The sequence below is a fragment of the Amborella trichopoda genome, chromosome 12, assembly GCF_054954075.1.
Source record: "Amborella trichopoda isolate Santa Cruz 75 chromosome 12, AtrichopodaSantaCruz75HAP2 v2.0, whole genome shotgun sequence".
NCBI classification, from domain to species: Eukaryota; Viridiplantae; Streptophyta; class Magnoliopsida; order Amborellales; family Amborellaceae; genus Amborella; species Amborella trichopoda.
The window spans coordinates 10,655,558-10,679,906 of record NC_142347.1 but is presented as its reverse complement, the minus strand read 5'-3'; the positions used below and the strand labels follow the sequence as shown (position 1 = coordinate 10,679,906).

The following is a 24,349-nucleotide window of genomic DNA, read 5'->3' as shown; positions in this document are numbered from 1 at the left end:
TTTCAGAACTTAAGAAATATCTTAAAATAAATTAAAATGAAAATATTTTTGATTTCAGAAGTTTGAATATAACAAAATACAAATTCTATCCTGCTCACAAAAATATCCAGACTCTGAATTGTATTTCAGTTGAGAAGATCCTCCCATTTACAATATTGCCCTCCAGCCAATGCTCGGTAAAACCTATCTCTGCAGTAAACTGGCCTGCCATCAGCAGCCTCAGCAGCTGCTGCCACCAAATCATCATCATCTATCACTTCAACTGGCAATTTTAGTAACTCCTTCCTTCTGCAATACTCATAAGAGCTTAGAGATTTGGTATTTGAATCCTGAAGTGCTGATGAAAATTTTTCAATTTTGTATTTAAGTTTGTACCTTATGTTGCCCTTGATTTTTGAAACTGTAGCACCTGTGTTGTCTTCTTTTTTGGATAAAGTAGCATGTATGAAGTCCTCCACTGGATTGGCAAATATGAAAAGAGATACAGCTGCAACAAGTAGCACTCCAGTACCAACAAGTGTCTGTTTTAACAGCTTTATGACTGGTTTTACCTACATGAGCAGTGACAAAAGAAATGTTGAAATCTTATTGATGAAAACACCAGGTTTAGAGGTTGAGTTTTGTTCCATAATTATGGGCCACTGCTACTTGAATGAAGATCGAAGGAATCTGTAATGACAAAACATTCCATGGAATCCTGGATTAATTATGAATGTGTCAAGATATATTTCTAGTTGTAAGACTTACCTGAACTGGTAATGTCATTGGTGTTTTCCCTAGTACAACTCTATTTTGAAATAGAAAAACTTGATACTTTGAAACTAAGGAAAATACCAAAGATCCAAGACCAAATGCACATATAATATCAGGGTCTATGTTTCTGAGCTTGCATTTTAGTTGTTCAATTTAACAATCCTATACCCAACCAGTTTATCTAGTCAACCTAAATCAGAATTAGTTGATCCAGCCTCATACCTATCCAGGAGTTATGTCAGAATGAACAAGTATCTGGGGTTCACAATTTTCTGACTGAGTGAACCTTTTGAAATTAAATCAAAAGAACCAGGTAAAATTGCTAAATAGTTTATCTCTTAGGCTTATTTTGATGAATTCCCCCCTAAAAAATAATGAAACAAAAATTCCGACCTTGATAAATCTGAATCATCTTTTCCACTCCAGGTTGAAATGTTCAAGAGCAATTGAATTGTGAGTAAGGCTAACCTGAAATCATGCTTACATCTCTCTGCTTACGCGTACTACTCATCTCCTTCACCCACACCCACATACAAAAAGAGAATATCCAAGAGACTGAAAAAATAGCTGAATGAATAGGGAAAGTCAACCATGAAATCATTCAGGATATTGTTCATATGAAAAATGATTTTATAGTGTGCAAAAGATAGTTTCATCTTTAAGCCCCTGTATTACTATAAATGACTCCTAGTTCTGAATGTTTGGCATTCTTTATGAATGTTTAAACAGTTAGTAACATAGAACTGTTGACTTGGCTGTGCTCTGATATCTATAATAATTATTCCTGATGCAGAATATAATCTAGCACTAACTATATTTATGCTGGATTGTAGCATGGGAGCCCATTTTCAATTGTATGCCAGAACTGCCATTCTATACAACAAAATTAATTATATATAACAATAGGTTTGACCTAAAATGAATGATAGTTTAGGCCATGCTCCCAACCGATCTTAATCGGATGGTTGAAAATGCGTTAGTATTTGAATTTTAATTTCTTTTCTACAAATCAATTGAATCTGAAATTTTAGGAGTATATACTTGAGACTATTATGACAATATAAAAATATAAAAAAAAAAAATATTTTCAAAAATTTAAAATGACCAAATTACCCAATCTTTTTTCAAGGTAGTTTGGTTATTTATATTTTGTAAAATATGAGTTTTACATTTTTTTCTTGTGCATCCCCATTATGTAGTGCACATGTAAAACATACATTTTTAACCATCTGATAAAGTTTGACAACTAGAGCATGACTTAAATTATTACTCATTTTTAGTCAAGACTTATTATTATATCTCTCTCTCTCTCTCTCTCTATATATATATATATATATATATATATATGGAAAACACTACGTAATGGCTATAGGAGAAAATGAACAGTGATTTCTCTTATGCTCATCACTGTCCAAAGTTCATCGCACGTTCACAGTTATCTGGTAGTTTTTAATTTTCATTTTTTTTCTGCAAATCGGAATGATTTGAAATTTGGAGCGTGTGTTCATCAAAAATAGGAGAATTTAATAAAAATATAAAAAAAATAATTTGTAAAATATAAATTGACCAAAATACCCCTGAAAATTTAAGGGGGTATTTTGGTCAGTTTATATTTTGCGAAATATTTTTTTCATATTTTTATTAGGTGCTCTTCACTAAGATGTGCACAATCTGAAAATTTCAGATCATTCCAATTCATAGAAAAAAAAATGAAAAATAAAACACTACTGAACAATCGTGACAGTGCGATGAACTTTGGACGGTGATAAGCATAGACGAAGTCACTGTTCATTTTCGCCTATAGACGTTAGGAAGACTTTTCCATATATATATATATATATTATATTATATTATATTATATTATATATAAAGATATGAAGCATTATTGAACTGGTGAATACCTTGTAAGAACCCAACAGTCGGTCACGAGCCAATACCTGGGATGGAAAAATCATAAAATAAAACCTCAACTGTTATTATGCTTACCAAAAAGGCAAAAGAAACTCAAAAGCTTTAATATACTCAATTGATCAAACTCGGATTCAATAATCTCTTGTACACATTTCAAGAAAATTACCTGCTTAAATATCATAAGCTTGTCAATGGAAATTAAAATCTTCAGGAATTTCTATTTGAAGGAAAGAAAAGTACTTGAGCAGTCTGAATTAATGCCAAGTTGAATGTCTACAATTTATTACTTCTTAGGGATCATTTGCATTTTACTTCATCTATAAAATCTCCAAGAATATTTGATGAATGCAAATTTGTGAGTCTGCATACCTTGTATCATATAAAAAAGGAAAATTACAGCATACAGCTATATGCACAGACTCTGTCCATCCTCTCTCATTTTGAGGTCAAGGTCGAGATCTTGGGTAGGCCAAACGAGGTTTCATTCAATTATATGCTAAAACTAGGCAGATTATTTTCAAATGGAAGATCGTAAGTAACGTGTGGCAAATCTCTCCCCTTTTCATCTCCTGCTTTGGAAAGTGACTTATTAATTTCTGGTTTCAGGAGTGTAGAGGGAAAAGTTCCCAGAAGACCTGCAATATTTGTTCATTCCAATAAATTGACTGGAACTCACATGCACAGATCGACAAGTACCCTTCTAGTCCTAGTGAAAGATTTATATAGATTTATCCAACTATCCCTTCATTAAAAAGTTTGACCCTTTGTAGAATTCAAAGAAATAGCTACTGATGAATTGACAATCAAATCTCTTTTAATAGATGTAATTACATATGTATGGAGTTCTGTGAATGCAAGGCATATTTTTCTAGACTCAGCAAATTGTTCTAAATTTCTTTGCATTAATCTCTGCCCCAATCTCCTCCAAATGGGTCTAGGATTAAAGATGCAGTGCTGACAGTGAAGTGAAGAATTCAGACACCGTTCAAATGAAATACAAATAGCTGAGAGTTCTATCGATCATATAAAGGTGCTCCTGGTTATTATGGAAGTAGCTACATTTCCCCCCATAAAATTTTCTTTCACAATTAATTAATTGAAATCTAGGCCAGCCATTGCCTTACAAGGCATGCCCTCACTCATAACACAAACCATAGGCATCTTCAGTACACCAAAGACGTGTGTAATTAAGCATAAGGTATCAACAGCTTACATGTTGATGAAATATAAGAGCAGGTGCCATTGAATCAGCCGATTTAATGGACTCACCCGATATTCTTCAGAGGGTTGATCCTTAAGAAATAGTTTAATAGTAGTAAAAAATATGAAATAATCTTTTTTGGCTCAGTTAGGGTCATTCTGACAAAATCTAATTTAGAATTATGTGATGGGTCAGTAATCTATCATTCTAAAGTTGGCCATTAAATTGCAACGAATAAATGTTGCCCTTGTGGGTAGAATATAATATCCTGACTTTGTCTGTTTGCTTTGTTGGATTTGTTATTGTCCAGCAAACACTGTTAGTGTACTGAACCTTTGAAAATTTCAATGGTCAAGCTATGTGTAAGTTCTGAAAATCTGCAGTACCATGAAGAATCCTTCTCTTCTTCTTCATAGTCATTTGTTAGGCTATGGTGTTCTGAAATAGGTAAGTTATGGCTTTCTTCATCGCTCTATTAAGGCTACAATTGCTTCTCATCGCATCTCTACCCTTTCTTCTCTTTACCCTCTCCCGTGCTTTCAAAACTATACAATGCGTACCTTTTTCTGCTCCTTTCTTCCCTTACCTCTCCTCCATCCTTTCTGCTCGTTTCTCATTACTCCCTTCCTTCTAGTCCCTTTGCAGTACTACCTTCTTCACTTTTGTTCTCTGCTTCCCTCAGACCTCTTGTCCTCTGTATCCTCTTCCTTTCTTTTCTTCCCCTTCTCTCTATCACCTCCCAACACTCTGACCTCGTCTTCTCCTTCCCTATCCTTCTTCTTTCCTCCTCTCCCTATTACTTTTCTTAGACCTCTTCCCTTCGTCCTCTACTGGTCCAACAGACACCGTCCTATTTGCAATAGGTCTAGAACTTCCACCCTTGTCCCATTTAATATCTGTGAACTCAATTAAACCTACGAATACCCACTGAACTTACTCCTTCACCCTTCAGTGCCTGCATGCGTTGGCTGAAATTGCTCATACTTCTGTCACAAAAAGATGCTGAGTCTCTACCACAGGCAATGTTAAAAAATTTGCCTACGTGGGGCCTAGGCAGATGCCCAAGGCGTCCTTGCTTCTAGGCGGTGAAGGCGCTGCCTAGGCGGTCGCTGGAACAAGGTTGATTACTGGGCAATATCCCTTGAGCCTCCAATTCTAAGAGTAATGCTCATAGTAAAAGAGCTAAAATTCAAGTGAACAAGGTTCAATCTTACACGTGTGGGACAAGGGAACGATGAATAAATGTGTTGTAAAAAATATTATTAAACAAATGAATACTTACACATGTGCTCTCAAGAGTACTGACTTAGATGTGTTGGGCAAGGGAACTATGAATAAACAAATAAATACCTCAAAGTATGCAATTGTTTATAAAAATATTAGGATGGTATTGTAGCCTCTAAAGACAAAGCCCGATGTCAAAATTTGTTTCTACACGTGTAAGTTGTTGGACATAAAAAATATTAATAAACACATATGTTAAAAGTGTGTTGTCAAAATTTCTACACATGTAAATTGTTGGACATGGATGGACATATAAGGCAGTTTATAAAAATACTGATAAACACATAGACATCTGTCTATCTAAGGCACTTGTTAATAAAAATATTAAGAAACACATAGACACTTACAATGGTCCTCTCAAAATTCATACACGTGTAAGTTGTTGGACATAGATTTACAAAAATATTTATAAACACTAGACACTTGTCCATCTAAGGCAACTGTTTATAAAAATAAAAATAAATACATAGACATTTACGAGTGTGCCGTCAAAATTTCTATATGTGTAAGTTGTTGGACATGGATGGACATATAACAAGCCAAACAATAGACGGACATATAACAAACAAATATTTACATGTGTGATGTTGCTAATAAAAATCCTATGACATGTTTTCTTAAGGCAGTTATTTATAAACATATTAATAATATATATATATATATATATATATATATATATATATATATATATATTTATTTATTTATTTTTTGTGGAGAAATTTAATTTGTATTGAGTTTAAAGGAGTACAAAAATTCACCCTAAAAGGGTGCACTATACATCAATTCAGGGTAGCCCACTAAGCAAAAAATATGAGCTGGTAACAATGAAGGCCGTATGCATACACAAAACAATTACAAAGATCGGACTACGTCCAAAATACTGCAGAAAAAGAGAAGCGCCTGGGGAGATCCTTCATAAGTTTAGAGATGCTCCTATATTCTTGCTAGATGGTCGGGTTCAAAGTTAGCTTCCCTCCATGGGTGTTTTCGAGAGACATTTAGAAAAATTACACAATGTGCTTTCAAAGACACTATGACTTAACGTGTAGGCGGCACCCAGGCGGCCATGGGGGTTCAGGCCGCCCAACGCCTAGGCGCCCGCCCAGAACCTAGGCAGCCCAGTTGAAAAAAAAAAAAAAAAAACTGATGAGTGATGATCGATAATGATTAATTCATAAGAATTTTGATAATTCATAAGACCATAATCCATAAGAATTTTGATAATCCATAAGACCATAATCCCAATTAAAAAAAAGATCAAAGTCGAGAAGAGAATTTTGATAATCCATAAGACCATAATCCATATTTCAATACAATGCTAAAACAATAAAACCATGCAAGCATAAAATGATAGTCTGATATACTATAGACTGTACCCACAAAAGTTAGATAGTAGAACTAGAAACTAGAAAGTAGAACTAGAAACTAAAAATAAGAAAAATAAATTATACAGAAATTCAAAAAATATGCAGTCTAGGACACAATAGTCAACACTCAACACCAAGAGTCTTTAAACACAATAGTCAACACTCAACACCAAGAGTCTTTACTCTTCAGTCATCAACATCATCAGAAGGAATAGGGTAAGCTTCATCATATGCATCAGAATCGAGGCCATCATCATCAAAGTCATCTCCCTCTTCAATATAACGCTCATCCTCCTTTGTTTTTTCTGAATCTGCTTCTTTCTCCTCTTCTTCTACCTCCCTCTTACTAGTATGTACAGATGAGGCCCTAAGAGTCTTGGCTGCTCTACACTTTTCTATCTTTTTGTGCTTCCCTGAACTCAGATATTGTATAATTTCCTCCTTGGTAGTCTCAAGAACATTTTTACAAGGGGCAACATCCCCCTTAATACTGGCAAGGTGTGTTTTAATCCGGTAAATGCCCCCATTAGTATCCTTTCCACAATAATTACATTTAATACGATTTTTGTCATTCGGATTCGGGTTATAACCATACTTCCAACCCGGATCACCCCTTCTAGAAGAACCTAGAGAAGATATTTACATAGAACGAGGCTTGTTTTCATTATTTTCTGGTTTTTTTAAATTCAGAAGTCGTCTAATCTCATCTTGAATAGCTTCAGGAACCTTTTTACAAGAAGCAACATTCTCTTTAATGCCGACAAGATGTTTCTTGAATCGGTTAATACCCCCATTAGTATCTTTTTCACAAAAATTACACCTTATACAATTTTTATCGTTTGGTTTTGGGTTATAATCATACTTCCAATTTGGATCACTTCTTCTAAAAGTAACAGAAATAGACCTATTCAAGTGACAAGGATTTTGTTCCTGTTTTTGTTTTACAAAACTCACATATTGCTTAATCTCCCCTCTGATAGCTTTAGAAACATTTTTACAAAGGGCAAGGTCTCCCTTAATACCGCCAAGATGTTTCTTAAACCGATTTATGCCCCCTTTTGTATCTTTTTTACAAAAATTGCATCAAATGCAGTTTTTGTCATTTGGATTCGGGTTATATCCATATTTCCAATCCAGATCTCCACTTCAACTAGATCCTAAAAAAGACATCTCAAAATAAAACAAGTAATCTAAAACATAAATTTTGCTCTTACTTTGATTGCTCGAGCTCCAACTTGTGCCTCTGAGATGTTTTCTGGTGCTAAAATAATAAAAAACACCCTCTAATAGGATTATAAAACTCTAAAACTAAATCAAATCTACCTGGGTGATGTTTGGATCAGTTTTCTGTAATTTTGAGAAACACTTCGATCCAATGAAAGTCACAAAATTTAGTTTACTTGAGGTTTATTTCTCTCTAAAATGGGTTCTTGTGGGTTTAGATTTGAAATGAATCTAAAAACCATCCTTCAAACCCTTTATGTTTAAAAAAAATTAATACAAAAAAAAAAAAAAAATTCTGCCCCTAGGCAAGGGCGTTGGGCGCCCGCCTAGGTGGGTTCCATACTGCATAGGCGGGCCGCCCAGGGACGGCTACCCAGTTTGGCCGCCTAGACCTGGGCGATGCGCCCAGGCCTTCTAAACCGCCTAGGCACTAGGCGGTCCGCTTTTTTGAACATTGTTCCTACCTAACCGCCTAGGCAGCCAAGCCCCCAAACCACCTAGGTGGGTGCGTCTGCACGCTTGAACCTTGACCGTAGGTATGTTAGGCTCATTAAATCGCCTAATAACTTAACCCACTCCTCTATCACGTCTATCCACTCCCACAAACCTATTCAATGCTTTAACAATTTACGTACCAAGACCATGACTCCCAACTAGGGCTGGCAACGGGGCCAGTCCATCCCTGGCCCTAGCCTGTTCGTACTCTTCATTGGGCCAGCCCGGGCTCGGCCTTGGTCATATTAGGGCGGGTCCAGCCCAAATAAAATGAGAAAAATAAAAGGAAACAAGGGGGCCAGGGGGGGCGAATCGGGCCAGCCTTGGCCCAAGCCCAGCCAGGCCCTTGTGCCACATTTTGTGGTCCAGGCTCTTGTTCTTTAGGTCGAGCTGATCAGACCTGGCTGGGCCACCCAGCCTATTGCTACCCCTACTCCCAACATTTACCAAACCCTACTTATCCAGAACTTAATCTCCTTACCTAAACTATCTCAATAACCACGGACATCATGTTGCCCCTCACAAGTCAGAACCCTAGCCAGAAATCCAACCAAGATCACCCTCACATTACTTGAATTCAATATTAACCTTGTCAAGACCAAGTTTAGGGGAAAGAATAGATCCAAGTCATTTATTGCTGAGTATGCTAAAAATCAAACCTTTTTTGGGGCTTCAAACAAACACTTCTAGTCAAACTCATCCAAATTATTAATCACATCCCACGCAAACCTCCCTACTCTACTATTTGGATCCCACCAAGCCACAGAACCATCAAACTCAACTTCAATTGATGCATACTGGGTAACCCTCGCCCTTGTCGCTTTGGGAATAGATTGGTAATGTTCTATCCTCTTTCTAGGGATACGTCGGAATAGAAGATTCCACCTGGGCCAAGGCTGATGATCTTCTAGGCATGAAGAGGTTCCATCCATATTGCAAAGACACTCTTTTAGTGGAGGGGGACTTTAAGAATGTCATAGGTTATGCTATGAGGAGAAATTAGCACTCATGGAGACTGCAGTATATTGATCAAGTATTTCATCTATTCAGACATCTTGGAGTCGCCTTTTGTCAGACCTGTCAAGAGGCTAATGCGGCGGCTGATGACTTGGCTAAAGAAGGGGCAATTGAAGGTGTTCCACAAGCAATGCTTGAAGGAGTCCCTTCACTACATCGCCCAACATAGTCCTTATGGTTTTTCTGGTTACTTTATATTGCTTTCCTGATGTTTCTTGCCTTTCCATCTCAACCCTTTCTCCTCTTCTCACTTTCTCTCCTAGTCACTCTCTGCCTATCTCACCCTTTCTTCTTCTTCTTTTTTTCTTCCCCTTCTCTTTCTCTCCCTTTCTCATTCAACCTCTCTCCTCTTTCTATGCTTTCCCTCCCCAAATCTCTCTATCCCTTTCTTGCTCTTCCTTTCTTCAACTTTCTTCTCATCTCCACCCCGCAATCCCCCCCCCCCCCCCCCCCCCCCCCTCCCCCAATCTCTCTTTCTTTTCTACCTCCGTCAAGTTCCATGACTCCCATTCCCTTTGATAGTGTTGAGCTCCATCCTCTACTATTTTTTAACCTCTTTTGTTGTGCTTACTTTTTGCCATTGACAGTGGGCATGCCACTCTCTCCCTCTTTCTTTACCTTGATTTCCCTCTCGCTCCCCTCAATCTCTTCTCCAAATTCTCTTCTTTCTTAAATCTTCTCATCTCTCTCAATGAAATGTAAATCTATGTAAATCCGAAAGTGTCAAGCTCCCATCTTGTGGGTAGCCCTCACTATTTATATTTTCTTTTTTTTTTTCATATTTTTTTATCATTCTTTGGATCATAATTTTTTGAGTTGCGAAGCACCTGACTTGTGGGCTGCCTTCCTCTCTACTCATGGGCAAATAGGTAAATTTATTTATATATAATATATAGTCAACATTTCAAGAAAAAGAAAGAATATCATATGTGTTGTGTGTGTGTCTTGGGTTCGCTCGACGGGCCTCGACGTGGGTCCTTGTCTTTGCTTTAGACTCTTTCCCTTGGCATAGTCAAGACCTCCCTTAGATACTTGGTGGGTATGGGTATGGGTGTGGGTGTGGGTGTGGGTGTGTGTGTGGGTATTGGGGGGGTTAACACCCTATGAAATCCTATAGGTTACATATAGAAAAGGGTGTGAACTGTCCAAATTACTTTAGTTACCCATTTTTTTTCCTATAAAATGGGTAAGGGTATTTTTGTCATTTGAAAAGAGTAATGTCGATATATGCACTAAAAGACAAAGGGTATATTTGTTATCTCGAGAATGACATATTTGAAATATTCACTAGAAGACAAACTCATTTATATTAATAAAGTACGTAGAACTTCACTGCATAATTACCCTTGTCTTTTAATGAACATATCAACAAATACCCTTTTTAATGATAAAAATACCTTTACTTATTTTATGAACGTTGAATAATGATAGGGGCAACTTTAGAAATTTTAACAATTCATACCACTTTCTAAATGTAATCTATAGGATTTTATAGGGCGTTAAAAATAGATTATATATATATATATATATATATATGATTTCATGCAATGTTTCTATAATAATATAATGAAACAATCTTCAAACATCATGTTAGGGTCTATTTGTTTGGTTCCAACTTTTAAGTAGACACTTTTTCCATTCTAATAAATAATCACAAAAAAAGCAAAATATGAAAAAACATACCTAGAAGATGCTTTTTTAGCTCAATTAATATAGGTCGTACATCGTAGTGAGATGCTTAGATCTAGGCTTTAGGAGAACTTTTTTTACATTTCCAAATTTTTTAGGTAGCTTTTATTATTATTAGATTAACAATGTTCAAAAAGAAAAAAATGATTTTGAGTTTATAAAGGCCTAGATCTTGAGATTTACCAAATGGACAGTCTGGATCCAATATTAGAGGGGACTCATTTTGACCATATCAAGAATGGAAATTGAATCTTATCTTTTTTATAAATTAATTATTGAGACGATGAGAGTGTGCATGCTAAATTTGGGGCCATATAAATGCCACAAAAATAGTTTTTTAGAAGTGTGGTTTGATTATATTATAATGACATGGTGACATGATATCATTCCCTTATATATATATATATATATATATATATATATGAGAGTATTTACCATTTTTACAAGGAGGTGGTGATCACTCCTAGCATTTAGATGTTCAATTGGATGGATTGGGTGTGGCATGAAGTTCGAGAAATTATTTTTTGAACTTTGGGTCTAGTCAATGACACTTGTAACTGCACGATTTAAAATCTGATGGACAAAAGTTATTGTGACCTCCTTATACACGCAGTACATGGTCTCTTCATGTAGTTTTGCATACATGTATATATATGTGTGTGTGTGTCTTCAAATAATCAATACATTAACCTCAAACACTACTACATTAGCAGTTTGGAATTACTAGTGGAGTATAAACTTACAAAACATATTACTTGACCGCTTTGGCATCCATGACTAGATATTTGAGTATTTAGATAAACAATTGTTTCTCTTAGGTTTTCATTATCCACATATAGAAACCTGTAGTTGTCCTTTGAATAGAATAGGGAACAAATCCATGAAGGTCATATGTTCTAAGAAAGGAAGTGCATAGTCAAGCAAAGATTATAATTTTAAACTTACCTCTGGTGGTTTGACCCACATTTGTCCGTCGTACCATCCACTTTCTTCATAGGGAATTACTGCAGACAATAGCCTATCGCCAACATAACTCCAACCCTAACAGAAAACAAGAGATACTGCATCAATGGTTACCCTGGTGCAGTTTAATAAAGATCTGAGCAGCAAAGTAGTTCACTAAGGCATCCCGGAACTACATGTGTCTTGAAAATCTGTTGTGTGGGAACTTATTTTTGTTGAAATTAATATTCTGAAACAACATGAGTGAAATATAGCATTGATGGTTGATCTCCCAAAGGGAAATCTCTTTTCAAGAGCTTAAAAATTATTTTCCGAACCTTCTTTGGATTATGAGAGAGTCTACTGTTGAATCAGTTCCTGACAAAGTTAAGCATGCAGCGTATTTTTCAATATAATATGGTCATGTCAGTTAGTTGTTGCAAACTATTCCATACTGTCCTAGTGAATGTGTTTATAATGCAAAAGGAAGAAACTTATTCACATAAAAATAAAACTATCATAAAATGACCAAAACAATACGATAAATTGAGCCTTCAAGGGGTACACTTTACAAGAACCTCCTTGTTTGTTTTTTCTCTCTTTTTTGGGCTGGGGGGGTGGGGGGGGTTCCAGCATTTTCCACAAAAGTAATGGATTTCATGATAGCATTAGGTCATTAACACTTGTAAAACATCAAATAATATGTTAGTTCTTCTTAATAGAACACATGGATGCAATCAATCAAATTGTCTCAAGGCAGTTGCAATTGGTTAAGTTCAAAGAAGACCAAAATCGAGTTGTCCATGCTAACAGACTTATATCATTTATTGGGAAACTAATTTGGATGGCTACACTTTTGACTTCTGATTCATTAGGGGGATTTGGTATTTTTTCTTGAAATATTTTAAGTGCATAGGGAGATTTTGAGGTTGGGCCTAGCCTATAGTTACTATCAATGTAAATCCCACTACATGGAGGAAAACTCCTATTCTAGATTCTGCTATTGTCAGAAAACCAACCAAAATCTGTAGAAGAATGCCAGAGGGCTCAAGCACCATAACAGCTTGATTCTCAATAAAACTGCAGAGAAGAACATATATGACAAGGACGTGAACAGAAAATAACATCCATCTCATCATAAAGAAGCCAAAGGAAGTCCAAGCTGGTTCCATCTGGCTAGCCAACCTCTGCATATGCTTTTTCACAATAGCTGTTCTATCTATTTCCTAATAGGAGCTTAAGAATCCTAGCTTTTATTGAAACAAACTCCACGCTATGGTGTAGCCCATAGTTGCTGGGATCTCCCAACATTTCTTTTGTGTGTGTAAAGGGGGAGTTGGTCTAGCACTCTAAGAAAGGGATCTTGATTTTGAAATTTTGGGGTCTCGGTACCCTCTGCTAGGAACCCCGATTCATATTGTTAGGGATCTTTTCTCAAACCTAAGTATCAAGAGAACAACCAAACTGATGATTTTCTAAGCTAACAAGCAGCATAAACATAGTTTTAAAATAGTTACATTGTTTGTTGGTCATGAATAAAGCGATCCCTACTTTAACGAGGTTATATAGTCCTAAACTGTATATACTCTTTAAGGTTAGGAGCAATCTCCTCAGAAGGTTGTGTTCAAGATCGCCAAAAGTTTTGAATATCGATCCATAACATTTGGGGATCTACATGCCTAACAAATGCAATTCATGGACCATACTCTTAACCATAAAGTCTTCTAGCATTTCACAATCCCGTTTTCCTGATCCCAATCCTGCTCTAGGTCCTGCTTCCGACCCCATTAACTATGATCCAGTCATAAATTTGATCATTTTCGCGATACTTGACACTGTCCTAGCAGAGATAATTATGGAAAATTGCCAGCCAGCCAATCATCTGAGGAACCAATACTGCACCTCCACCTCTTCTGCAGACACACTGATTTGAGCTAGACATGCTTTTCATGTACAAATTAATAACAAACTGCAGTTTTCCATACAGTATTCCTGGTTCGGGTTGTATATCACAGAACTCATCCCCCAGTTACCCAAAACCACACTTAACTCAGACACTCTCATGTTCACTAAGAGGATTCTAGCCATTTCTTCACTCCACATGAACCTGTTTCCAACTTTTTCAAACGCTTAATCAAGGGAATCCAGATGCACAAGAGAGAGTATAGAAGCAGAGTGGCTGGCATGCATGACCTCAAGGGCTCATCCATCGAAATGCATAAACTATCTTCCAAGAGGCAAAAGTTTGACAAAATGTTCTGCAAAGATGCTTTGATGTTCAGCCAATCCATAAGGTCAGCCTCAAATATAACATCAAAATATAGGTACATATCCAATATACTCAAGGTCTCTCTCATCCAATATGCACCCAAATTCAGGTGATGTGGCTCTTTTTGTGATTCATCCTATGGCTACCCATTCCTGAGGACTTGTCAAGGCGGTGCTTGTGGAGATTGAAGATGCAATCCTCTCATAAGATTCACATTTACAACTGTTCATATATTTGCTGCTTCAGTTTAAATTGATGCAATGAAAATACTCACCATATGTGTTAGAAACTTCAAGCTATGACTTCTACTTTCCGTAGTAACATCAGATGCAACAGTGTGCAACCTCATCCACTTATTGCAAATTCTTCTGCGACCCAATAGCCATATTCACTTAGATTAAAACTCAATAACAACTGAAAAGGATTGACTGGAAATGAACTTTGATGTTTAGAATATCTCGTCATTAAATTTGATATCACATCTGTTAAAATATTGTCTTTTCAAAATTGAATATCAAAATTATGATAGTCAAGTTTTTAAACAAATTGTTAATTACACGGGCCTTCTTGATGATACTCATGAAAAAGCGGATACCAAATATATACGTAGAACAACGAGCGAAACTAGAAAAAGAGTTCCAGTTCCAGCAGCAAGCACAAACTTCAGAGGCTCCTGAAATGTTGAAGAGAAGCAATTCGTCAGTCATGCCATCAGAGTTTAAACAAGTGCATTTTTCTCACAAAAAAAATGTATGTGTTGTAGTGTCAATAATCATCTTGATTCTCCAAATTTCATGCACAAAAGGTAACGTAAATTTCTATGATACATATGGTACATCACAGTTTGTATTGCCCAACATATATGAAATATCTGCATCTTTTCCGGTTCATATGCTGCACTTGAAAGGAGAACTAAGTTCCATCACCAACTACAACAACGTGTAAGGTCATAACTTAACATGGAGTAAGCTTTACATTTTCACTATACAATTTCTACGTTTATAAAGATCAAACATCGACCCAGATGGCAACTTAAATTTTAATCTGCCATGCACATTTGGGTTACAACAAGATGATCTCAGATTGATACACATGCATGAAACTCACACTAATAAAAACTTATAAGCCTTTCCGATACATATTAACTGCATATTACTCAAGATGCACCTTAAGCATCATGACTTAAAAAGAGCCTTACAGATATTTCCAACCAAAATTTTGGAGGGAGTCTATATTTTACAACTTTCCCTCGACGCTACCCGATTCAAATTCTTGGGGCATATTGAGCAAAATGCCGCTAGCACACCCCTCTATTATGACCCTATTAGTTTTGGAGGTATTTTTTTAGGGAAAGTATCACTAAACTGGTCAAATCAACTGAAAAATTATTGAAGTGGTCAACTATTATGAATTTAGTATTATGCAGGTTACTTTATCCAATTCCTTTGACCCAAGTACCTCCACAAAAATTGTTTAAACATTGCCCAAATTGTGCTTGTTTCAATAGAGACCTTTGAGCAAGTAGGGGCATTTTAGTAATTTTTCAACCTTGGACATAGAGGGGTAATAAAGAAAGAAATTACGATTTGAACACTAGTTTTATGTCGTTTATATTCTAACATTATGTTATTTGAATCTCTCTCTCTCTCTCTATATATATATATATATATGGAAGATGTTGAGAATAGCCCATTAACTCATATCAACATATGAGTTCATATTCATATGAGCTCAATGGCCCAGATTGAATCTAGGCTGATCTGACGGTCACGATTTCATTTCGTATTTTAATTTTAATTTTTTTTTACAAATCCAAATAACTTGAAATTTTAGGTGTGTGTTCTTCAAAAATAGGATAATCTAATAAAAATATCAAAAAAATAATTTACAAGAAATAAATTGACCAAAATAATTTACTTATTACGAATTATTTTTAAAATATTGTTATTTTTAAAAATATTTTTATTTTATTTTTAAATAGAATGTAGTATTTCAAATGCACATAAAAAATCCATCGGAAGAAGTGTTTTAATATTGAAAAACCTTCTAATCGATCATCTCGATATCGAGATATAAGAACATGAAAAAAAATAAGATTTTGAGTGCAAGAAATAGTGCATCTTTCAACACATTATCAAGACCGTCCATTTTCAATATTTTCATGTGTTTATAGATTTGCTTGATTTTAACTACTTTTAGAGTTTAAAATTTTATAATTGAATATGAAAATAGATTTTGATATAATCCTAAGAATTTTTTACATCAAAATTACATATTATGATAATATTTAGCGGTGCGCCTTAATTGGATAGTTTAAGGTTGCAACCTTATAGAAACCACACCCTTCAAATAATGGGAAATAGGGTTAGGGCATCAATGGTTAGGGGCAGATGCCTCAACATAACGTCCCACCCTCCATTCCCACCGTTAACATATATTTTTAGGTGCATCTGTAATTCTACATTTTAAGGTTGCAAACTTATATAAACTTTTTCCTTATTTAAACTGTGACTTGAAGACTAAAATATGGAATAATCTTCAACTAGAAATGATGTAGAGAAAGAAAAAATTAATTTTTTATTATTATTAGAATTTTTGAGTTTATCTTTAACTTAATAATAAGAGGTGCGTAGGGATAATTAGGTAGAAGTTTATTTTGTACGTGAATGAATTGATATTTATCAATTGGGTGGTTAGTTTAAGAGTATAAATAGGATAAGGTTAAATCTAAGGGGTTTATCTTTTCAACAATAGCTTTGGGTAAAACGTGAGGGTTTATCTTTGCAACAATAGCTTTGGGTAAAACGTGAGGGTTTATCTTTGCAACAATAGCTTTGGGTAAAACATGAGGGTTTATCTTTGCAACAATAGCTTTGGGTAAAACGTGGGTGGCACGTGAATTTAAGAGAGAGACGATAGCGATAAGAGAAAATAAGTTAAGGGAGATAAAATAGGAAAATCAGTTGTTTATCTTCTTTTCTTTTTTTTAATATATTTAAAGGGACGTTTCCCTTCATTGTAAAGAGGTGAATAAGTTAATAAAATTTAGTCTCGTGAAGATATTATTTTTGGGGTGGATTCTCTTGCAGACCTTGAGAGAGGGTATATTCTCTTATTCTCGTGAAGAGATTATTTTTGGAGTGGATTCCCTTGCAGACTTTGAGAGAGGGTATATTCTCTCAACCTTTTATTTTTATTTTTCTAGTGTTATTTTCTCCCTGCATCTCTCTGCATCAATTGGTATCAGAGTAAGTTAGATCCAGAGAGAAAGTTAGGTCCAGAGTTTACAATGCCACCAAAAGCGTCCAGAGTTTACAATGTCGCTAGTCAAGCTGATCCTACTCCGGCTATGGATGATCGTTAGGGATAAATTTTGACTAAAGCCCTAGCGGATTTTCGAACTGAAATACGTGAGATGAATCAAAAGATACAACGCCTAGAGGATTTTCGAACTGAAATACGGGAGATGAATCAAGACATGAATCGGAGGATGCAACGGTTGGATCAGAGGTTTCAACGGTTGGAGAACAATTTTCATCATGAAGAAGGTGCTCGCAGCCACATTCATCCTGCACCAGTTCATAGCCACATTCATCTTGCACCAGTATTTCCACGACGAACCCAATGTGTAGATTTCGAGCATAACGAAAAAATTTACAGGCCAGATTCGCATCCTATAAAGCAACCACGAGATTTTAGTATTAAACTCGATCTCCCAAAATTTCATGGTCAAGGGTATTCATCAATTGAATATAGTGCTTCTTTGGCAATGGATCCATTCCTAGTTCGTAATAATCAGCCCAAGCTCCTATTCAACAATTACTCCTGGGACACAGTTGCAGGCAAAGAGTCTTACATTAGTCTTGAAGACATTGAAGAAGAAATTAGCCTTGAAGAAATTGAAGGAAAGGTGTCGAGACGCAGGGTCGGATTACATCACCAACAGTGTTTTAAAATGCGGCCGCATCGTCGCGGGATGCACTTGCATCATCTGCATTGCAAATTGGCGCATATGCGCTTTTGATAGATGCGGCCGCATATGCGCTGCATCAGGCCGCATCCCGCATCATGGCCGCATCACCCGTATCATGTGGCATCTGTTTTTCGCTGAAAAATTATCGATTTTGCCCCTCTGGGTGGGGCAAAATGGTCTTTTTGAACTTTCAAAGTTTAGGGAAACTGTTTGGGGGGTTATTATACCCCCTAAACGAAGATTTTCAGCGACTTTTGTGGCTTTTTTTGCATCAAATCTAGGAAAAAAAAAATTTGGCAAAATTTTTTTTTTCATCCAAATTTTCGATTTGGCGGTTGTTTGATACTTGGATGTTCATTTGATGCCTTTGATTGTTGATTTGGGGATATTAAGAATTTGTGATAAGAAATTGGGGATTTCAGACGCCGTGAAGAAATCGAGCACTACTTCACAAAGTCGGTAACTTTTTATTCCTTCGTGTACAATGATATTGTTATACTTATTTTTGGGGCAATGTCTTCTTCCCAATCTTCTAGTAACAAGGATCCGGCTTGGAAATATGCTAAACTAAAAAATCTGAAAGATAGAAATTGGGTGATATGCTTGCTCTGTGGAAATACTTATATGGGTGGTATTTTTCGACAAAAAGAGCATTTCGCCAAAATTTTTGATAATGTAAGAGCATGCCCACAAGCTACAGATGATATAAAAAGGGAGATTAGAGAATATTTGGATAGTTTGAAAAAAGATAAAGAGAAAAAAGAAAAGAAAAGAAAGGAATTACTTGATGATATACAATTATTTGATGATGCTGATGATGATGATATGTCTGAAGTTGCCATGAGGCAAAGGGGTACTCATACTCCAACCTCAAGAGAGAGGGTTATAAATATTGGTGGTAGTGCTGAGAGAAGAATACCTCTCTCTAAGGGGCCAATAGATTCTTTTTTCACCCCTAGCCCCGAAATTGTAATTCAGGAGAGAAAGAAAAAAACAAAACAAACCACAATTGAAATAAATATAAGAAAGAACAAAGGAAGTCGGTATGTAAGTGGATTGCAAAGTGGATTTACATGGCCGACATTCTTTTTAATACTATAACTCTAGATAGTTTTGCATGTATGGTCCAGGCAATTGGGCAATATGGCCCAGGACTTATTCCTCCTTCACTACATGAGGTTAGGGAGCCCTTGTTGAAGGATGTTGTATTTGATGTGAATAAAATTTTGATTTCTTAGAGAGAAGGGTGGGAGAAATATGGGGCCACTATTATGTGTGATGGTTGGTCCGATGAGAAATCAAAGGCATTCATTAATTTTTTGATTAATTGCCCAACAGGTACTTTTTTTGTTAAGTCTATTGATGCATCAGACAAGTCACATGATGGTACATACTTATGTGGCTTGATGGATGAGATTGTCGATTTTGTTGGGGAGCAAAATGTGGTACAAATTATCACTGACAATGGTGCCAACTATGTTGCAGCTGTGCATTTCTTGACTTTGACAAGGAAGCATATGTTTTAGACTCCTTGCACAGCTCACTATGTTAATCTTATGCTTAAAGAAATAGGTACAACATCTTTATTTTGTGGGGTGATTTCAAGAGTTATGTTTGTTGTTGGATTTATTTATAATCGCTCCATAGTTATAAGCATAATGAGGCCTTTTACAAAGAAGAGAGAATTAGTGAGATCGAGTATCGCTAGATTTGTCACGTCATTTCTCACTCTTCCATGCCTAACCAAGCAAAAAAGTGCCTTGAGGACCATGTTTGCTTTAAAGCAATGGAGTCTGAGCAAATGGTCAAAGCATAAGGATGGGAGAAAGGCTGAAAAAATTATTCTGAATACATCTTTTTGGAGTCAAATAATTATTGTATTGGAGGTGGCTCGCCCTTTAGTGAGAGTGCTTCGACTCTTTGATGGTGATGCGAAGCCCGCCATGGGCTACATACACGAGGCAATGACTAGGGCAAGAACTAAAATAAAAGACGTTTTAAAGGACGATGAAAATATGCGCAAGGCTATACTTGAAATTATTGATAGGAGATGGGATACCCAGCTTCCCAGGCCTCTCCATTCAGCCAGTTATTTTCTAAACCCATCTCTTCACTACAAGCACCCATCCATTGAGTTAGATCGTGTAATAAATGGTGTCTTAGATATGCTGGAGAGGTTGGTGCCCAACAAAGATATCCAGGATGAGATCCAGAGCCATGAATTGATTAAGTTTAAGTTAGCCTTGGGAAACTTTGGGAGAGATATTGCCTCTCGAAATAGGGACACTACAGATCCAGGTAAAGGCCAAAAGCCCAAAAATAATCTTACTTGTCTCTTACTTTATGTATAATTCCATTGTTTATTTTATACCCTTAATTTTTAACTATATTCTAAATTGTAAAATATTATACAGCTGCATGGTGGGCATTATATGGAAGCGAAACACTAAATCTACAACGTCTCGCTATTCGAGTGTTGAATCTTACATGTAGCTCATCTAGTTGTGAGCGCAATTAGAGTACATTTGAGCATGTAAGTCCTTTATTCCTTAATCCTTATTTCTTGAATTTCAACTTTCTAATCTAAAATCTAATTTATCTGATTTCAAATTTTTATCACAGCTCCATACAAAATAAATAAATAGGTTGAAGCAGAAAAAGTTGAATGATTTGGTTTATGTGGGGTATAACGAGCGACTTAGGGAGAGGTATGAAAATCGCACGAAGCTCAACCCTATTCAATTATTTGAAGCTGATGGTGATTCCATAAGTGAGTGAACCGTGGATCCAAGACAAGAGCATGTGTTTTGAAGGTGAGGATCTTATATAGCTTGATGTCGAGCTAGCAACATGGGCTAATGAAGAAGATCGACGTAACACTAGAGCACAAAGGAGTAGAGGAGCTGCTGGGTCTAGTCGCACTCGCACATTAGCTTCAGAGGTCGAGGAGGAAGCTGCATCAGAGGAGACCGATGAAGAAGAATATATGGAGGCCGTCGAGGATGATATTGATGATGTGCATGACGACTCTTAAGATGACTTGTCTGATTGATATTTGAAAAAATGAAGTTCAAATTTTAAAATTGATTCTCAAAATGGATGATTGTATTAAGTTATTAACTATTAACTCTTCTTGAGCTTGACTTTTGATTTGTATTTTGTAATATCATTATTTTGTGCTTATGGTTGTTGATGGTTGTGCTTAATTATAGTTGTGCTTATGGTGCAAATTTGTGCTTATGGTTGTTGATTGTTGAATGTTTTATGAATCTGGTTTCACGTTTTTAGTTTCTATCAGGAGATAATGGATAACTGGATACAGAATCTCCGACAGCTAATAGTTTTGAAGTTAATCATTAAACTAAAATACCTACTATCACATATATCACCTTCATATTTTTTCTATGCATTAACTTATTTTTTAAAATTTTTTAGAATTTTTTTATATTTATTGACCGCATCATTACTATGCACCCGCATCCGCGTCGCATCGGCCCCCTACCGCATCAGAGCCGCATCCCACATTTTAAAACACTGATCACCAATTAGCAGATGGTGATTGACTTCAAGCTCAAGGTCGAGCTTCTCTCAATCCCGAGAGAATGTTGCAAAGAATAAAAATTTAATTTTTTATTATTATTAGGATTTTTGAGTTTATCTTTAACTTAATAATAAGAGCTGCGTAGGGATAATTAGGTGGAAATTTATTTTGTACGTCAATAAATTGATATTTATCAATTGGGTGGTTAGTTTAAGAGTATAAATAGGATAAGGTTAAATATGGTTAGTTTAGGAGTATTAATAGGATAAGGTTAGATCTAAGGGGTTTATCTTTTCAACAATAGCTTTGGGTAAAACGTGGGGTTTATCTTTTCAACAATGGGTAAAACGTGGGTGGCACGTGAATTTAAGAAAGAGAAGGTAGGGATGAGAGAAAATAGGATAAGGGGGAGAAAATAGGAAAGTCAGTTGTTTATCTTCTTTTCTTTTTTTTTAATCTATTTAAAGGGACGTTTCCCTTCATAGTAAAGAGATGAATAAGTTAATAAACTTTAGTCTCGTGAAGAGATTATTTTTAGGGTGGGTTCCCTTGCAGACCTTGAGAGAGAGTATATTCTTTTATTCTCGTGAAGAGATTATTTTTGGGGTGGATTCCCTTGCAGACGTTGAGAGAAAGTATATTCTTTTATTCTCGTGAAGAGATTTTTTTTGGGGTGGATTCCCTTACAGACTTTGAGAGACGGTATATTCTCTCAACTTTTTCTTTCTATTTTTCTGGTGTTATTTCTCCTAGCATCTCTCTACATCAATTGGTATCAGAGCTTGCATCAAGAAATTTGTTGGAATTTGCTTATTGCACATGCAAGTAGTCTATGTGGATGGTTGGATAGAACTACTGGGGCTAGCAATCTGCGTAACTAAATCATTTGTATGTTGAGAAATTGCATTTCTATTTACTCTCATTTGAAAACCGATTTGCTACATTTGATGGACATCTAACTGTTACCCTAACTTAACATACCAATCAGCACTACATAAATGATTATGTCAAGAACAGTGTATAATTTCAGCTACCTTTCTGATTTCTGTTCATAAAACCAAAACATGCAGGGCAGAAGAAGATTTTGAATTGCATTGCTTCAAGGACATGTCATCTTTTCTCTTCAGTAATAAACTCAGTTTAACCATATGCAGGCATCAATGCTCTAAATGAATTAGGAAAACAGCTCCCTAGAAACTTCATATGCATTCATCTGATACGTACCTTAGAGGGTTCAAAACTTGCTGCTGCAATTGGTACTCCAAGAACTGTAAAAGCTCCTAACCACAGGCCCCCAAGACGAAGGAAAAAGGGCAGTGGACTCAGCTCAGCCCAGGAAGATAAGGGCCCATCTTTCAAAGATGAGTACTCATTCACCTAACACAAACACCATCCTCTAAGCATAGCAACTACCTGGGCAAACAGCTGTATATGCATGCAACACATTATTGAGCTAATCTGCATCCAGCCCTAAATTTTCACTAGTTACAAGAATGGTTCAAGCAGACAAACCAAAACCATTTCCCAAAAGAAAACTAATGCAAAAGAAATCTCCAAGATGATAACCAGGTGTGTATAATCCTGGATACCTCGGTATGCAAAAGTAATGGGAATATACGGAAAGGTCCATATTTTCCCAAATATTACAAGCAGGTGAGTCCCTCATGCATGTTTTTTTATTTTTTCCAGCTGGCCCCTCAGTTTGATGTTACCAATGTAAGACCGTTTTAAATTTATTTTTTAATTTTTTTAGAAAATAGGATTGTGATCTATGTTTAGGTCACTTTGGGGCCGGTCGGAAATATCGGACTGCCCCAAAGTTCCAGTCGGTTTGATGTAAGAAATATTGGCCTGGGAAATTAACATAACTTTCAGATTGGTCCGGGAGATTAACACTAAGTTCTAGACTAATCTGATGTCTCCAACATCGAACAGCGCACTGAACAGCCCACTAAAGGGCAGTTCAATATTTCAGACATGACTGGCCACAAAGTGACCTAAAGAATGGGTCACAACCCTACTTTCTAAAAAATTTAAAACCAATTCTGAGGGCCAACTAGGAAAAAAAAAGTGGGGGACAGACCTGCGCATAATATTTGGGAGAATACTTTTGACGTAAATATGTCCAAATAATAATGCAAAAGAAATCCCAACTATTGGTAAAGGAGAATACTATTCTAGCTAATGTTGAAGAAACCCATATACCACAAAAAATAACAGCAAAAGGGACCCCATTAATCACAGGCATCTGCAATTGAGCGAGAGAGAGAGAGAGAGCGAACTTTAAAAAATACTCACTGGCCTCTGTTCAAAAGGAACTTCAATTTCCAGCCCAGGGTCCCAATTCTGGCCTGCGAAACCCCTTTCCCTCTCATCATTCACTGCCTTCACATGTTTCCATCCCAACCTTACCAGTCGCCGCACATCAATGAACTCGAAACAACGATCCCGACCCAAATCCCTTTTGTGTCTTCTCAGACCATCTCCTTTCAAAAAGCTAGCGCCTACAGAAGCACATGGTTGTAGGCTGAGCATGTCTTTACATTCAAGAACCCTAATCAATTCCTACGTATTTTGAAAACAACAACTGTGTCAAGGATCACGCAACCCCAAAGCCCTAATCTGAACTCAGATGCCAGAAGCTTGCATCCTTATTCTCTTTAAGAGCGAGAGAATTATCCTC

General features: G+C 36.3%; 2 protein-coding genes and 1 long non-coding RNA gene across 10 annotated transcripts in view; 2 read left to right on the top strand and 1 right to left on the bottom strand.

Annotated features, from left to right (window-relative positions):
• The window catches only part of LOC18431816 (Chaperone DnaJ-domain superfamily protein), a 41,955-nt gene extending 38,422 nt beyond the window's left edge, over positions 1–3,533 (top strand). For both annotated transcript variants that reach the window (XR_016045329.1, XM_020665728.2), the window contains exon 6: positions 3,271–3,533. Coding sequence is in view for 1 of the 2 variants with exons in the window: in XM_020665728.2 (XP_020521387.2) it covers positions 3,271–3,415 (145 nt within the window). In the remaining variant the exon portion in view is untranslated. The remainder of the gene's footprint in view (positions 1–3,270) is intronic.
• Positions 1–24,349, bottom strand: CGLD27 (DUF1230 family protein (DUF1230)). Of its 7 annotated transcripts, none has more exons than XM_088852888.1 (8): positions 23,965–24,349; positions 22,891–23,091; positions 14,748–14,825; positions 14,427–14,520; positions 11,887–11,982; positions 2,655–2,690; positions 376–551; positions 1–288 (listed from the first exon to the last, which is right to left on the bottom strand). In XM_088852888.1, exons 4-8 carry the CDS (start codon positions 14,499–14,501, stop codon positions 126–128), a joined length of 546 nt encoding a protein of 181 aa, XP_088709014.1. In that variant the 5' UTR covers positions 14,502–14,520; positions 14,748–14,825; positions 22,891–23,091; positions 23,965–24,349; the 3' UTR covers positions 1–125. The 7 variants fall into 7 exon arrangements, with proteins under 7 accessions (XP_088709014.1, XP_088709013.1, XP_088709015.1 ...); XM_088852887.1 differs by having other exon boundaries at positions 22,891–23,043; XM_088852889.1 differs by lacking the exon at positions 14,427–14,520.
• On the top strand, positions 19,913–21,305 carry LOC148779435 (uncharacterized). The gene is made up of 3 exons (XR_016045332.1): positions 19,913–20,423; positions 20,540–20,658; positions 20,748–21,305. It is a non-coding gene; the product is annotated as an uncharacterized LOC148779435 (long non-coding RNA).

Coding starts and splice junctions, on each gene's coding strand:
- CGLD27 (XM_006841930.4), bottom strand. CDS start 24,201: ATGCTCAGCCTACAACCATGTGCTTCTGTAGGCGCTAGCTTTTTGAAA. Junction 11,983..14,747: donor TTGTTCTACGTATATATTTG/GTATCCGCTTTT, acceptor GTTTTCTGTTAG/GGTTGGAGTTATGTTGGCGA. Junction 289..375: donor AAAATCAAGGGCAACATAAG/GTACAAACTTAA, acceptor TGAGTATTGCAG/AAGGAAGGAGTTACTAAAAT.